Genomic DNA, 17,312 nt, shown 5'->3' with positions numbered 1-17,312 from the left:
CTTTTTTTCTTAGTTAGCCTGGCTAGAGGCTTATCTATTTTATTGATCTTTTCAAAGAACCAGCTTTTGATTTTGTTGATTTTCTCTATTGATTTCCTGTCTTCAATTTCTGCTCTAATTCTTTTTATTTCTTTTCTTCTATTTACTTTGGATTTAATTTTCTGTTCTTCTTCTAGTTTCCTAGGGTGGAAACTTAGATTATTGATTTTAGATCTTTCTTTTTTAATATATGCATTCAATGCTATAAATTTCCCTCTAAGCACTGCTTTTGCTGCATCCCACAAATTTTGGTAAGTTGTGTTTCATTGTCATTTAGTTCAAAATATCTTTACATTTCTCTTGAGATTTCTTCTTTGACCCATGTGTTTAGAAGTGTGTTGTTTTATCTCCAGATATTTGGGGTTTTCCAGTTATCTTTCTGTTATTGATTTCTAGTTTAATTCAGTTGTGGACTGAGAGCAGACATTGTATGACTTCTAGTGTTTTAAATGTGTTAAACTGTTTTATAGCCCAGAATGTGGTCTCTCATGGTGAATGAGCTTGAGAAAAATGTGTATTCTGCTGTTATTGGTTGAAGTAGTCTGTAGATGTCAATTATATGCAGTTGATTCATGGTGTTTTTGAGTTCGACTATATCCTTACTGATTTTCTGCTTTCTGATTTTCAGTCTTTGTTTTCTTTTCTTTTCAGTTTTGGAAGTTTCTATTCAGGTATCCTCAAGCTCAGAGATTCTTTCCTCAGCCATGTCCAGTCTACTAATAAACCCATCAAATGTATTCTTCATTTCTGTTACAGTATTTTTGATATCTATCACTTCTGTTTGCTTTTTTCTTAGGATTTCCATCTCTCTGCTTACATTGCCTATCTATTCTTTCATGCTGTCTGCTTTGTCCGTTATAGCCCTTAGCATATTAATCATAGTTGTTTTAAATTCCTGGTGTGATAATTCCAACATCCCTACCATGTCTCTGGTTCTGATGCTTGCTCTGTCTCTCCAAATTATGTCTTTTCCCTGTTGGTATGCCTTGTAGCTTGTTCTTGATAGCCAGATGTGATGTATGGGTAAAAGGAACTGCTGTAAATAGGCCTTTAGTAATGTGGTGGTGAGGGGGAGGGAGAAGGGAAGTGTTCTCTAGTCCTATGACTAGGTCTCAGTCGTTTAGTGGGCTTGTGCCTCTAAATTGTGACCCTCGTATGTGTTTCTCAGGTTTTTTCCCCTCCCTTCTTAGGTGGGACAGAATGGCTAGAGGGTGCTGAAGTTGGATATTTCCTCTCCCCTAGGTCAGTTTGACTCTGATATTACCCCAGCAGATTAGGCTCTGGTTTATAGTTTCTCCTGAGGGCAAGCGTTGTTAAGAACTGAATGTTTTGGAGCACTTTAAAATGATTCCTTTTTCCTTCCCCTTGCTGGAAGCACAGGGGATTTTTCTCTAATATTCTGTGAGAACTTGGTTTGGTTCCTAGAGGTTAAACTCACAAAAATGTGCCCCTTTCCCCCCATGACTGGATCCCCCTGGAGTTTTTAATTCTCGGAGTTGTCCACACTGAGCCTCCAGCAATCCGTCAATTACAGTTCAGGATCTTCCTGCCCTGGCACTGGTTCCCATGGTGGTTTCCACTCGTGAGTCTCTGCTCGGGCAGTCAGTGAATCTTTGCACATGCCTGTCTGTCTCTCCAGTCTTGGGGACAGTGGTTTGCCCTGTCTTCACCTTCCTTAGGGATCCAAGAAGAGTTGTTGATTTTTCAGTCTGTTCAGCTTTTTATTTGTTAGGACAGAGTGGTGACTTCAAGCTCCTTACATGTGAACCAGAAACTGGAAGTCCAACCTAGGTGTTTTTCCAGTTCCAGTAGTAACTTCTTATTTTGACGTATTTCAGACTTACAGTTGTTATTTCAGACTTAGAATTCTTGCATATTTCCTTGTCTTCTTGACTTTTACATTCTTAATACAGGCCAGTTATTTTGTAGTGTCCCTCTGTTTGGATTTGTCTGATGTTTCCTCATGATTAGATTCTGGTTATACATTTTTGGCAGGAATACCACTGAAATGATGTGTTCTTCTCAGTGCATAATATCAGAAGGCAAGTGGTATCAAGTAACTTCCATGACTTGGTTAAGGTAGTGTCTAACATTGTTAAGGTGCTGTTTTTCTGGGTTTTGAGGAGACTATTTTGTAGGGTGCTACATTAATACCAGGCAATTATTTGTCCCCATCACACTTTCATCATCTTGTATTAGCAACCATTGATGATGCTTGCTTGAATCAGTTATTACTCTCATGGTTTCCAAAGGAAGATTTTCGGATTTCATCATTCCTTGTACATTTGTTAGTTTGAATTTTACTGTAAGGAAGAGATTTTTCTTTTCCTTATTTATATCACTATGAGTTCATGGATTCTTGTTTTATTCTATGGCTTCTCATCCATTACTATCTTGTTTATTTTGATGCTCTAATTGTCACACATTTGGTTGACGGGAGCTCCTTCAATCTGACTTCTGTGTCCAGTATTGTCTTCCTTTTTAAAATTTTTACTTATTAATACATATTTTTCTTGATTACTAAAGTAATACGTGTTTTTTAGATAATTTACTAAACTCGTTTAAAATCAGAGCGAAAGATATAAAAACATCTATAATCCTGTCATCTTCTATTTATTGATGTATTATCTTTCAGCCTTTTCTTTCATTGTATTTTTAAATGTAGTAGAGCTAGAACTAAAGATAGAGATTTGTGTCTGAATTTTGTTTTTTTTTAACCTATCGTTGAATTATAAGCATTTCCTGAGCTACTAAGAACTCTTTGGAAACAGTGTGTCTCACAGCCGATTATCCAGGTGACCTGGATGTGCCAGTGCTGCCTTGATGCCCACCCACTGCCTCTGCTTTTGGATGGTATGCTCCTTCCCCCTCTGAAAGAAAACTCCAGGTCTCTCTCTCTTCCCCTCTTCTACACCTGTTTTTTTTTTCTTTTCTTCTTCAGCATGCTCCTTGCCCATTCCCCTGCAGAACATTTGAGGAGCCAACAAAAGATGAGAATGGCAGAAGCACAGAGAACAAAGAGGAGGGTGGCTCCAGATGAGAGGTAGAGCGCTATCCTCTTGCTGGGCATAGAGCAGCGGTGGGGGGGTAGGTAGATGATAACTAGATTAACGATCAATAGATAACCACATCAGGAGGTGAGAAATGCTATGAAGAAAAATAAAAGTAGATAGAATGGTGAGAGTGGTGGGTAGGTAGCTGCTATTTTAGATAGATGGGCAGGGAAGGCGTGTCTGGTGAGGCAATATTTGGGCAGAGACCTGAGTGTTATACAGATGAGAAAGCTCAGCGAGGTAAAGCAGCTTTCCTAGGGTTATAAGGCAGATTTAGTATTAAATTAGTTTCTTTGATTCAGAAGCCCACTATAAATGTCCCTCCCTCTGTGAGGAGTATACCTCAATGTTTTCAGAAACTCTTTGAGTGGGATTCCTGACTATAAGCTTGGCTATCTCTACCGTAGTCCCCTGCACCAAAACATTTCTAAGAAGTAAAACTTACGTAAGAGTTTTCTTGTGCTTTGAATTTCAGTGGTGGTAGGGACAGAAATGTGAGGTTTGCTTTAAGGAGGTGTCGTTTTGGAACTCGGTCATTCCTTGACTCTAAAATCTAGTTTTCGGTGTCCTTAAGGTCTACTCAGCAAGGCAGACCCTCCCTTGAAAACACTGGAGCTGCTCCAGAGAGTCAGCCTGGAATGAAGACAGAGGCCCAGGCTTCAGAACCTTCACTGTCAAAAACCCCATCTACTGAGCTTTCTGAGAGTTCCCCAGGAAGCCAAATTTGGGATAAAGTACGCAGAGCCACCTGGTCTCCGACATCCTGGGTTTCAGAGGCCCAGGGTTTGGAGGCCCGGGCTGCGAAGGCTCGGGCCTGGGAGGCTCAAGCTTTTGAGGCTCAGAGCAGAGCCAGCCAATCCAAGCAAAACTCTGTATTGCGGATGATAGCTGCCCCACTGGCAAAACGGAAACACTTACCTGAGAAGCTGCAGGTGCCAGAGAAGGAAAAGAGTAAGGTCCTCTTCACCCGTCCAGTCTGGTCCAACAAGGTTGAGTACATCCTGGCCCAGGTGGGCTACTCCGTGAGGCCAGGTGATCTCTGGCATTTTACCTTCCTGTGGCTTCACAACGGAGGTTGTAAGTCTGGGGACCAGGAGTCATGGATCCACAAGGGGCTAGCAGGACAGAGGCCTGTCCAGGCTTTAAACTCTAAGGTCTCTGGAATGTGTAGAAGCTGGAGACTTGGTACTCTGAGCAGGATAGGAACCAGGTGCCTGAACACTTGGATCATGAGAGGGGTAGAGGTGCAGGGGTAAGGCTGGAAGCTAGGTATATGGGTCTTCCAGGAATTGGGGCCCAAGGGACTGGACACCTGGGACTATGAAGGATGTGTAAAGAGTTGAGTCCTGATGCCTATGGCCCTGAGGGAGGTCACTGGTGGGGAACATGTTTTCCTGGACCCCTGATGAAGTCTAGGCACTGAAAAGCCAGATGGTTCTCAGAGCCCTTCCTTGCATCCCCTGCACAGGCAGTTTTCTCCTTATCTACATCTTCATGATGTTCTTGATCGGGATTCCTCTTCTCTTCCTGGAGATGGCAGCTGGTCAGAGGTTGCGTCGGGGCAGCATTGATGTATGGAAGCTCATCAGCCCCTGGATTGGTGGTGTGGGGTATACCAGCTTCCTGGTGAGGAGCCCTGGGCTGCCCAGGCCTACCCTTTACCCCCCACCCCCATCCCAACCCTTGTCCTGGAATGGGTCCTATGACTTCACTTCCATGGGTCAAGTCCCTTTAGCTCCCCAGTCCTCTGTCAAATCCCTTCCTTTTTCCTGTCCCCACCCTTCCTCCCCAGCCACCTCTTCCCTGACCCCCAGGTGTGCTTCATCGGTGGCTTGTACTTGAATGTGGTCAATGCCTGGACTCTCTCTTACTTGAGCCAGTCCTTCCAGTTTCACCTTCCATGGGAGAAATGTCCCTTAGTGAAGAACTCCACTGACTTTGGTGAGGAGGAAGTGAAAGAGGAGGAGAAAGGGAAAACAGAGAGGTGGAAGGGAATTTGGAAGAGGAGAAAGGAGCAAGGGGGGATAAAGAAGAGGAAGGCAGTAGAAGGAAGAAGAAATGGAAGGGGAAGGAGGAGTGGGAGGTGGGAGAAGGGGTGAAGAAGAGGGGAGGGGTTACTCTGTCTAGGAGGCGTGTCCAAAACCAGGTCCCCCTAGATCCTGAATGTGCACAGACGACACCCTCCATGTACTTCTGGTACCGGCTGACCTTGAAGGCCTCAGACAGAATTGAGGATGGTGGGCCACCAGTCCTCAGTCTGAGCCTGTCCTTATTGGTGGCCTGGTGTCTTGTTGCTGCTTTCATGATTAATGGGCTCAAGTCCACTGGGAAGGTGAGCCACCATTTTTTGATTTCTTGACTTTCTCAGATGCTTTAGCCCTCACCCAGCATTTTCACTCATGGATCTCCTAATTTCTCACTGGCCTTTTACTCCTGCTAGCCCCTGACTCCTACTGAAAGCTGTCTTCTAACTCCTCATTTCTGACTTAGAACTTTTCATCCCTGCTGACTGTTGGTTGACTCCCACTGGTACATGGTTGCTGATATGTCCCACTCTCAATTCAGGTAATGTATCTCTTGGTACCAGTCCCCTATCTCATCGTCCTTTGTCTCCTAATCCGGAGTCTCCTGCTGGATGGGGCGGTATTTGGCCTTCGACATTTGGCATCTGCCAAGGTAAGGTATTTCTTCCTCACTCCCCTATCAGGCCTTGGAGGACGCCTATTGCCTATTCTTAGGGCATCCTTTCCCCATTATCTCTCCCTCTGCATCCCTCTCCCCCACTGTTAAGGTTCTCTTCTCCTTCTTTGACATCTCCCCTTATACTTGTCTTCTCCCTTTTAGATATCGGCTATGTACAACATGAATGTGTGGTGCCGAGCAGGGACCCAAGTCTTGTTTGCCTTGGGCCTAGGCTTTGGCCCCGTTGTCGCCATATCCTCGCACATGCACCCATCAAACAACTGTCTCCATGATGCCTTTCTTGTGGCTCTTGTCAACCTGGTCACCATGCTGCTTTTCACACCTTTTTTCTTCTCTCTCCTGGGCTTCCGGGCCACAGTCATCACGCAGCACTGCAGTGAAAAGTAAGGCTAGCCCCTTGATTAAGGGTCCCAGCCCCGGGCAACTACAAAAGCCAGAGACCCTAACCTTAAAGTTGTTACAAAGATCCACATTCACACATCTCAACCTCAGGCGCACTTGCAAGCCTCTGTTTTCTCTCGGAGTGAGAAGCAGAGACAATAGAATCCCTGTCAGCTATTATCCTTCTCAGAGCCCTTTTCTAGCCCTAGAAATCTTCAAACTCAGAGATTGCCAACTGTCCACCTCAGAGTCCCACCACAGAGATATGATAAAAGTGGCAAACATTCAAGGTTACTCGAGTCCTGGACAGCATGTAAGACCACACCCATCCGGAGAACCTTCTACTTCCTGAATGCCCTCATTCTGAATGTCAACTCCTAAATTCAGGGATTTCTGTCAATCTAGCATACTTAAATCCTAAAAGGACTCTCAGAACTAAAACCTTTTTTGTCTCCTCACTGCTGTTTTTTATTCTTCAGGCATTAATTTAAAAAGCATCCATGAGACATTTAGAAAGTACTATTGGTGTACCGCAGGGACTTGGACAGGTGACTCAGACCACAGTCCTTGCTTTCATTGAGTTTTTGGTTTTGGAGGGAGGAGGGGAGGGGAATTAAGGACTTAATCAGACGGTCATAAACTCATGATAACCGGTAGCAGGTGTGATGGAGAGGACAGAAAACAGAGCCATTAATTCTGCCTAGGCTAGTCAGAGAAGGATTCCCAGAGGCTGCAGACCTAAGCTGAATTTCCACAGTAATCCTAACCCGTGAAAATAGCCGCCATTTTCTTCTAGAAGCAGCTTGGGCACGTATATGTGCACACGTGCAAGAGTTCTCTAGGGTACATACTTAGGAATGGAGTTGCTGTGTAGGGTATACACACTTTCAGTTTTACTATATTGTCTGACTTTCAAAGTGGTTTGTGATATGTGAGAATTCCGTGTATTCCCCTTTCTGCACAACACTTGATTAAACTTGGTCAAACTTTAAAATTTTTACCAGTCTGGTGGGAGTGTAATGGTATTTTTTAATGTTTTTAAAAGACATTTTATTATGAGATATTACATATGTTTAGAAACATACATAAAACAAAATGTGCAGTGTAAAGAACTGTGAAATAGACACCACCCGTGTTAAGAACTAGAATGACCCTGGAACCTCTCCATGATCTCTGATTATAACCTCTTTTCTCCCTCATAGAGGTAAGCATTCTCCTGACTTTTATGATTAGTTCTTTGTTTTTCTTTATATTTTATTACCTATGTATGCGTATCTAAACAATATAGTTTAATTTATACAGTTATATAAAGCAATATAGTTTTGCATGTCCATTTATGTAGCTTAATTTGTTCATTTATATATATATTCTCTTTGTATTCTTTTACTTCTTTCATTCAACATATGATTGTAAGATTCATCCATATTGTTGTGTGTAGCTGTAGTCTATGCTTTTTAATGCTGTATAATATTCCAGTATGTGAATATACAGTCATGCGTCACATAATGATGTTTTCGTCAACAACAGACTGCATATACGATGGTGGCCACATAAGATTAGTGCCATATAGCCTAAGTGTGTAGCAGGCTATACTATCTAGGTTTGTGTGAGTACACTTTACGATGTTCACACAAAGACAAAATCGACTAATGACACGTTTCTCAAAACGTATCCCTGTCATTAATTGACACAAGGCTGTACCACAATTTCTTTATCCATTCTACTGTCAATGAACATTTGGACATTTCAGTTTAAGAGCCAGTTTTGGCTCTTAAACATTCTTATACATGTTCCTAATGTACACATTTTTCTAGGGTATATACCTATGAGTGAGATTGTTGGGCAGCTCCCAGAGAACAAAGGCGGAATCAACAAAGTGTCTTGAAACCTAAGCATGGGAATGCTCCCATTGTCATTGCTCCTACACTTTTTTGGTCAAAGGAAGTCACAAAGCTACCCTAGATGAAAGAGGTGGAAAAATATGCTTTACCTCTTGATGAGAGGAGCTGCAAAATACTGTGGCCATGTGTCTTCAATTTACCACACACACCTTCAGCGTCACTAGATAATGCCAAATTACCTTCCACAGTGTTGGGACGATTGTAATGATCTCTCTTGCACACACCCATTTGCTCAATCCTGATGTTAGAATACACAGCAAAATAGTTACAGAATTGCTAGCCCATACCATTGCAAAGATCACTTAAGAAAGGAATGAAGGTGGAAGAGACTCCCAGTGATCTTGTTAAAGGAAAAAAGTGAAAAACAAGAGTATAAAAACAATAGTATGGGGGCCAGCTAATTCCAGGGTTCATTATTTGTTGAAGACTTTATGTCCTTTTCCTGAATTTTACAGTCAAAATGCTATGTTTAAAAATTACTTGGGTTAGTTCTTTTTCCTCCATTCAGTGTGGATGTGATGTTCATTTGAAATACAGTTAGGATCATTTGTTTCTGTTTGTATGACATTTTAGTGTCCCTCCAAACTTAATTTAATTTTGTTTTTTTAAACATTAATATGGTTTAAAAGACAAAATTATACAAAAAGATACTCAGAGAAACATCACTTTCCCAACATCACTTCAGCTTGATTCCTACCCATCCCGTATAGGTAACCAAGTTCATTATTTTTTGGTTTATCTTTCCTGGGTTTGTTTATAAAAATAAGCAGAAAAATGTATATTTTCTTATTTACCCTTCTTTCTTACACAAAAGATAGCCTACTGTTGTTTGTGTGTGTGTGTGTGTGTGTGTGTGTGTGAGAGAGAGAGAGAGAGAGAGAGAGAGGAAGATTGCCAGTCTTCCTCTTTTTGCTTGGGGAAGATTGTCCCTAAGCTAACATCATGCCAGTCTTCCTCTATTTTGTGTGTGGGATGCCGCCACAGCATGGCTTGACGAGCAGTGTGTAGGTCTGTGCCTGAGATCCAAACCCATGAACCCTGGGCCACAAAAGTGGAGCACACGACCTTAATAACTATGCCACTGGGCTGGCCCCCATACTATTGTTTTTATACTCTTGTTTTTTACTTTTTTCATTTAACAAGATCACCTGGGAGTCTATTCCACCTTCATTCCTTTCTTAAGTGATCTGTGTTAGGCCTAGAGGTAGTGCCTGCTATCCTCTATGTCTGCTATTCCTCTATTCTTTAGAGTCCTCGTTGTCCCTTAGTAGGGAAGCCCTTGTTATAGTTACTAATAGGACACTATCAAAATTCAAACCATTTTCTCTTTGAAATATATCATTAAGATGATGACAACGTATGCCACAAAGTTGGAGAAATTTATATGTAGGACCCTTTATCTTCCTCCTTTTTATGTTATAGTTGTCATATGTACTATATTTACATACATTGAAAATCCCATCAAACAATGTTATAATTTTTGCTTTCAACTGACATACTTTCAATTGACATGCATATTCCAAAACTTAGGGGGAGAAAAATATCCTATTATATTTACCTAGATGGTTATTATTTTTGTTGCTCTTCCTTCATTTCTGAAGTTTGAATTTTCCCTTCAGTATTATTTCCATTCTATCTGAAAAACTTCCTTCAGCATTTCTTTTATGTTGCAGATATGTTGGCAATGAATCTTCTGAGTTCCTTTAATCTGAAAATGCCTTTCGTTTGGCTTCATTCTTGAAGGATGTTTTCACTGTATATAGAATTATAGGTTGACAGTCCTTTTCTTTCAGCACTTTAAAAATGTGCTATTTCCTCCTGGCCTCCATTTTTGATGAGAATTTTGCAGTCGTTCAAATTGTTGTTCCCCTATATGTAATGTGTCATTTTTTTCTGGCTGCTTTCAAGATTTAAAAAAATTTTATGTTTAGCTTTCAGTTGCTTGATTTTGATGTGTCTGGGCATGAGCTTTTGGGTTGATCCTGTTTGAGGTTTCCTGAGCTTCTTGAATCTAAAAGTTTATGACTTTGGCCAAATGTGGGAAATTTTAAGCCATTATTTCTCCAAATATTTTTTATGCACTGCACTCCTTTGTCTCTCATTCTGGACTCTGGTAACATAGATAATAGATCCTTTGTTATCGTCCCATAGGTTTCTGAGGCTCTGTACACTTTGTCTCACTCTTTTTCTGTCTGTTGTTCCTATTGGATGCTTCCTGTTGACTGATCTTCAAGGTCACTGACTTTTTCCTCTGTCTTCTTCATTCTGCTATTTAGCAGATCAAGTGGATTTTTTATTTGTTGTTATGTTTTTTAGTTATAAAATTTTCCACTTAGTGTTTTTCTTATATCTTTTGTCTGCTGATATTCTTTCTTTCCATTTCTTTCAAGAGTGTTGGCTCTGACTTCTCAGAGTATGATTGTAACAGCTGCTTTAACGTCTGATCATTAAAACTTCTGTGTCATTTTGGGGTTGATGTGTATTGATTATCTTTTTCCTTCTGGCATGTTGAGATTTTCCTGGTTCTTCATATATCAGGTAATTTTGTATTGTATTGTGGTTATTTTAAATATATTTGAGACGGCATTTATTTAATTCTTTGGAAAATGTTGATTTTTTTTTTTTTTTTTTTAAGTTTCAGGAGGCAACTGACCCTGTTAGATTTAAGCTGGAAGTTTCTACCCACCTTACATGGGTTATGGTTCCAATGTCAGTTCAGTTTTCAAAGTCTTTGCAATGCTATTTGGAGCTATCCTGGTTGTATACCACCAGTAGTTTGGGAGCTGGGCAGTGGTATATCCTGTTCTCCAGCTCTCACAGTCTCTGGAATGCTGTTTAGGCTCAGAAACAATCATGTGCTGCCCGGGATTTCATGTGACACGTTATGGGATCACTTTCTAGAGCTCCCTCTTACCTGAAATCTCCCTGACACTTCCTAGCTCTTAGAAGTCCCAATACCTGATTTTCTGCCTAAATAACTAGGGCTTTAGTTTCCCTGCTCTGCTACCCATTTCATCAGCTGCATCGACCTCCAGGGCCAAGCATTGAGAGGAGAGAAATCTTTAGAAAGCAACAAGAGTCTCCTCCTTTATCCGTGTTCCTAGGACCACAGTTTCTTTGGTCAGATGAGGGTTTCCATCTCAGGGTTATGGGTATTTGTCCAGCCACCACTGCCACAGCCACCATTGTTGCTGCAGGATTGTCTGATGTGTGTGATAAGACAGAAAGAACAAGAAAAATCAGGGGATTTATCCCACTTTCTCTGAGACTTTGAGGCCTCTTTCCTATTCCTTAGAACAGAAATAGAGAACTTCCCTTGGAGCTCTTTCTGTCCATACCTGATACATAGTTCTGAGTGTCATGCTGCTTTTGAGTCCAGACCAGGAGATACTGGAGGGAAAAATTTTTGGAAACTCATCACTAATTTGGTGGTACTTGAAGTTCTATTTTCCTTCCCAAGCTGCTCGCTACCATTTACTTTCCAGAGTCCTTCCATGTGTTCTGTGTACGGTTTTTACTTGCATTCAGTAAGGCAGGGTGAAGTGTGCTTCTGAACTCTGTAGTTTCTGATGAGAAGGCAATTTTTAAAAATATTCATTCTGCTTGTGGTTTGCTGAGCTTCTTAAATCTGTAAATTTATATTTTTTCACCAGATTTGAGAAGTTTTCTGCCATTCTTCCTTTAAATATTTTTTCTGCCTCATTCTCCCCTCTCCTTCTGGAATTCTAATTACATATACATATGTTTGTTAGACTTTTTTTTTATTGTCCCACAGGTCCCTGAGGCTCTGTTCATTATATTTTTTAAATATGATTTTTCTCTATTCTTCAGATTTGTGTGGTATCTGTTGATGTGTCTTTAAGTTACCAGCTCACTTCTGATTCAGTCCACCCACTGAATTTTTAAATTTCAGATACTGTATTTTTTTGTTCTAAAACCTCTATTATGGTTCTCTTTTATAATTTTTTTCTTTGCTGTGATCTTTATCTTTTCTTTCCTTGTAAGTATATTTTCCTTTAAGTCCTTGAGCAACAGCATTAAAATTCTTGTCTGCTGGTTTCAATATCATCGTCTCTTGAGTATGAATCATGTTTTCCTGTTTCTTAAAATCAAGTTGTGTAAGTTCTTCAGTTGTGTTGTTCTTTTCCAAAATTGTTTTGGCTGTTGCACATCTTTGCTCTCTGTGTAAATTTTAGAATTACCTTGTCAATTTTTTATGAAAAGAAGTTGTTCAGAGGTGTTAATTGGGATTGCATTGAATCTATGGATCATTTTAGGGAGAATAAGCAACTACCAATACTGTGTCTTCTGACTCAGGAACATGATACATCTCTCTGTTTATTTACCTCTTCTTCTTTTTTTTTTTTTTAAAGATTGTATTTTTCCTTTTTCTCCCCAAAGCCCCCTGGTACATAGTTGTGTATTTTTAGTTGTGGGTCCTTCCAGTTGTGGCATGTGGGATGCCACCTCAGCATGGCCTGATGAGTGGTGCCATGTCCGCGCCCAGGATCCAAACTGGTGAAACCCTGGGCTGCTGAAGCAGAGTGCACGAACTTAACCACTTGACCATGGGGCCAGCCCCTTACCTTTGCTTTAATTTCTCTCAGCAATATTTTGTAAATTTTAGTCTATAACATGTCTTGCATATATTTTCTAAAGTTTATCCCTAATGATTTCATATTTTATATTCTATTATAAATAATATTCTTAAATTTTAAATCCAACTTTTCATTGCTTAGTATATTGAATTACAACTGATTTATGTACATTGACCTTGATAAACTCACTTATTTTTGTAGCTTTAGGTTTGTCGACATACACAATCTTGTATCTGCAAATGAAGACATTTACTTCTTCCTTTCTAATCTTTTAAAAATTATTTTACTTGCTTTATTGCATTGACTAGACTCTCCAGTGCTATGCTGAATAAGGCGTAAGAATGGGCAGGCATGCATTTCGCCATTTTCAAGGGAAAGCAGTGATTCTGCAGTGTTTATGAGGTCTACCGTCTTGCTACTTTTCTTTTTGTCCTGTCTCTTTGTTACTTTATTCCTCATTTCCTAATTAGATTGAGTTTTTTAAAAGGATTTTTATGATTCCATCTTTATTTTCATTCTTGTCTTATTCACTATACCTTTTTGTTTTGTGGGTTTAATGGTTGCTCTAGAGTTTAGAATATACATCTTTAACTTGTCACCATCTTCTTTCAAATAATAGTAAACAATTTCACACAAAATTGAAAAAGATTACAGCAATATACTTCTATTCTCTTTTCCTGTCCTTTGTATTGTTTTTGTCATGCATTTTTCTTTTCACCACATTTTAAACAGAATACATCGTTATTATTTTTTCTTAAATAATCAATGTCTTTTAAAGAGATTTTATATTTTGTATTTTCAGCACTGTTCATTCCTTTGTGTAGATCCCAAGTTTCCACCTGGTATCATTTTCCTTCCATTTAAGATCTTCCTGTAGGGGCTGGCCCCGTGACTGACTGGTTAAGTTCGTGTGCTCTGCTTTGGGGTGCCTGAGTTTACCAGTTCAGATCCTGGGCACGGACCTACACACTGCTCATCAGGCCATACTCTGGCAGCATCCCGCACAGAAGAATTGGAATAACTTACAACTAGGATATACAACCATGTGTTGCAGTTTGGGGGAGCAGAAAAGAAAAAGAACTTCCTTTAACATTTTTTGTAATGTAAACCTGCAGGCAATGAATTCTCTCAACTTTTATTTGTCTGAAAGTCTTCACTTCACCTTTAGTTATGAAACATATGTTTATATGAATATGTAAAATATATTCAATTACAAAAGAATATTTCAATGTAGAATTTTAGTTTGACAGTTTTTTCTTTTGATACTTTAATGATGTAGTTTCTTGTCTTCTTGATTTTATACTTTCTGATGGCTTTTTTGCATTCATTTTTATCTTTTTTTCCCTATACTGTGTCTTATTCTTTCTCAGATTGCTTTTAAGATTTTCTCTTTTTCACTGTTTTTCAGAAATTTTATTATCATAGGTCTTCTTTCAGTTTTCTGTTTAACCTGTTTGAGGTTCATTAAGCTTCTTGAAACTGGAGATATACAATTTTTATCAAATTAGGAAAAATTTAGGCCAATGTTTTTCTCAAATACTCCTTTCTCCCCCTCCTCTTTTTCTGGGACTCCAATGCACTTGGTTTAGAATGTTTCATATTGTCCCGCAAGTCATTGAGTCTCTGTCTTCTTTTTTCAGTGTGTTTTCTGTCTGTATTTCCTTTTGTATATTTTCTATTGCTATTTCTTCAGGTTCATTGATCTTTCTTTATACAGTGTCTAATCTGTTGCTAATCTCATCTGGGGAATTTTTCGTTTCAGATATTATGTTTTTAATTTCAAGTCCCACTGGTTTTTTTTTTTTTTATATCTTCCATTTCTCTACTTGTTAGCTTCATATTTTTCTTTAAACACTTTAACATAGTTTTTTTTTTTTTAAGATTTTATTTATTTATTTATTTTCCTTTTTCTCCCCAAAGCCCCCTGGTACATAGTTGTATATTCTTCGTTGTGTGTCCTTCTAGTTGTGGCATGTGGGACACTGCCTCAGCATGGTTTGATGAACAGTGCCATGTCTGCGCCCAGGATTCGAACTAACGAAACACTGGGCCGCCTGCAGCAGAGCGCGCGAACTTAACCACTCGGCCACGGGGTCAGCCCCTTTAACATAGTTTTAATATCCTTGACTTCTAATTCCATCATCTCTGTCATTTATTGCTCTATTTTATTTACTGTTTTATTTTCTGATTTTTCTCCTGGTTATGGGTCACATCTTGTTCCTTCTTCATTTGTTTACCAATTCTTGACTGGATGCTGGACTTTGTGAATTTTATGTTTTTGAGTGTCTGGCTTTTGTTGCCTTCCTTTAATGTATATTGAGCTTTGTTCTAGCAGGTAATGTTACTTGTGGCTCAGTTTGATCCTTTTGTGGCTTGATTTGAAGCTTCATTAGGGTGGTTTTAGAGTAATCTTTTCTCCAGGAGTGCTAAGGCATGGCCTTTCTGGGATCTCTTCTGAATACCCCATTCAGAACTTGGATGTTTCCAGGTTTTTCTTTACTCTGCGTTGTGGATTTGCATCCTACACATGTGCATCTTAAAATTCAGCAAAGACTCAAAGGTCCCCTATGCACATTTCTGAAATTCTTTGTCTTCGTAGCTACCTCTGCCCCAGAATCCTTCCTTGGAACTTCCAGCTGCTTCAGCCTTCCTGAATCCCCTCTTTGTCTCCTCAGCTGAATGTGACCACCATACTTTTCTTGCAATCTTCTTCCCTGCTCTATAGTCTAGAATGTGCTGTCAGGTAGAAAACCAGGGCGATTGTATGGTGCACCTCATTTGTTTCCCTTCTCTCAGGGATCAAAGACCTGTGCTTCCTGTTGTCTCTTTTCTGAATACAGGTGCTTTGTAAAGTTTGTCCAGTTGTCTGGTTGTTTACAGTGGGAGGGTAAGTGGTGCCCCTGCTCCTTCATTGTGGCTGGAAGTAGAATTATCCACACTGAATGTTAAATTTCAATTATTTTATTTCAAAAGGTTCTGTTTAGTTTTTTAAAACCTTCATGGTCAATTTATAGTTTCTTGTTCCCTGCAAATATTTCCAAGCTTGCCTTTTATTATTTAAGCATAGTAAACATAGTTGTATTATAATCTTTGATAATTCTAACATTTGGGAGTAACTTTAGGTCTATTTTTACTGTATTGTTTCTGATAGTTATTGCTCATGGTATCTTGTTTTTGTGTGCTTGGTTGTCTCTACGTCCTATTTATTTGACCATTATTTGTAGGAATGCTTTAAGGCCTAAGATGAAGTGTATTCATCCAGATAGGACTTTTGTTTCTACCTGATGCATAGGGACATTAAAAAGAGACTTCTTGAAACTCTTAAAAAGAAAGAAAGAGAGAAAAAGGAAACTCAGTTCTTGGCTTGAGCTTTTGAGATAACCAGGGTCAAATATTTGGGCTGCAAATCCAAACTAGTGCTGGCGTGTGGTTATAACGTGTCAGGAACTTTTAAAATTTCCCCTTGTTTTGCTCATTTCTGAAGCAACTTTCCTCGCATTCCCTGTTGTGTGGAAGGGTTGGGCACAAGCTTCTGGTTCGTTTTTATACTGAAGGTAGCCCTTTGAAGTGCCAGATGTAGGGGAAGACTTTCTATTCTGATCCTTACTTTGGTCAGGTTCTGGTGCTTTATATGTGATCCCCATGCTCCTTTTATTTCTTAAAGGTCATGAAATTGGACACTGCAAGTACAGTTTGTTGTATTTGACGTATACCTTCAGGGCAAAGTTGCTTTGGAAGTCCCCTTTCCCCACTGCTTTTGTCTGTACTTCAGTTTTTGTCTGATAATTCCTTATTGTCTTGTCAGCATTTTTTTCTTTTAAGATTAAAAAATATCTTCCAGACTTTTGAGTTATTTCCAGTAAGAAAGTTGGTCCAAATATTTAACTTGCCCGTTACGAAAAGAATAGTATTTTATTTTCTAAAATGTGATCAAACTATACTTCTTTTCCTGCAGCTTGCATTTTGCTCTAATAAATAAGAGTTGGCAGGCCTTCCATTTTAGTTCTTATAGAGCAGTGAGCTGAATTTTTAAGAATTTGTAGAAATTAGCCAAATGAAGAATGGCGATGGGGGTGGGGTTGGTCTTGGGCCAGAGAGGGAATGGCAGGTCCTGGAACTGTAAGGAGTTAACTCTGACCTGAGCATGAAGTATGCAGAGGGTCATGATGGGAAGATAAGGCTAGAGAGGTCAGCAGGGCTCAGATCAAAAAGTCCAAGAAGCAGTTTCTGTCACATAGCACAACTCCATGGGAGCATTATGCATATAGTAATCTAAGTAAATGGTGCTCCTTGACATTCTGTAGTGCAAAGCTTAGAAGGTGGGCTTTTACCCACTTGTCTAAGGAAGGAGGAAGGGAAGAGGTAGGGGCTGAATAAGAGACCCCATCACTAGAGCAGGGACCCCAGAGTCCCCAAGAAGACTATAGATACGGCTTCTCCTGGGACCCTCCACGGTCATAAATTCTCCAGGCTCACAGCAATTCATGTCCCTGAAGGTCAGTGCCTTCTAGGCTTCATTCTAAGGTCTACCTTACCCAGATCAGTAATGCTAGGCTGGTGATGTCCTTTCCTATCTGGAAGATAAGGGAACCAGAGGTGGTCTCCTAAGGAGCAAAATGATTCTATGTGATTCAACT

General features: G+C 39.8%; 1 protein-coding gene across 1 annotated transcript in view; it reads left to right on the top strand.

Annotated features, from left to right (window-relative positions):
- The window catches only part of LOC103553298 (orphan sodium- and chloride-dependent neurotransmitter transporter NTT5), a 36,607-nt gene that overhangs the window by 15,252 nt on the left and 4,043 nt on the right, over positions 1 to 17,312 (top strand). Inside the window, 8 exon segments of the mRNA XM_070558192.1 lie at positions 2,776 to 2,892; positions 3,007 to 3,082; positions 3,667 to 4,169; positions 4,561 to 4,718; positions 4,907 to 5,033; positions 5,249 to 5,424; positions 5,658 to 5,768; positions 5,937 to 6,178. Coding sequence (XP_070414293.1) covers positions 2,776 to 2,892; positions 3,007 to 3,082; positions 3,667 to 4,169; positions 4,561 to 4,718; positions 4,907 to 5,033; positions 5,249 to 5,424; positions 5,658 to 5,768; positions 5,937 to 6,178 — 1,510 coding nt within the window.

The sequence above is a fragment of the Equus przewalskii genome, chromosome 9, assembly GCF_037783145.1.
Source record: "Equus przewalskii isolate Varuska chromosome 9, EquPr2, whole genome shotgun sequence".
NCBI classification, from domain to species: domain Eukaryota; kingdom Metazoa; phylum Chordata; class Mammalia; order Perissodactyla; family Equidae; genus Equus; species Equus przewalskii.
Note: the sequence above shows the minus strand (reverse complement) of the source record. Positions and strands in the feature narration are given on the sequence as shown.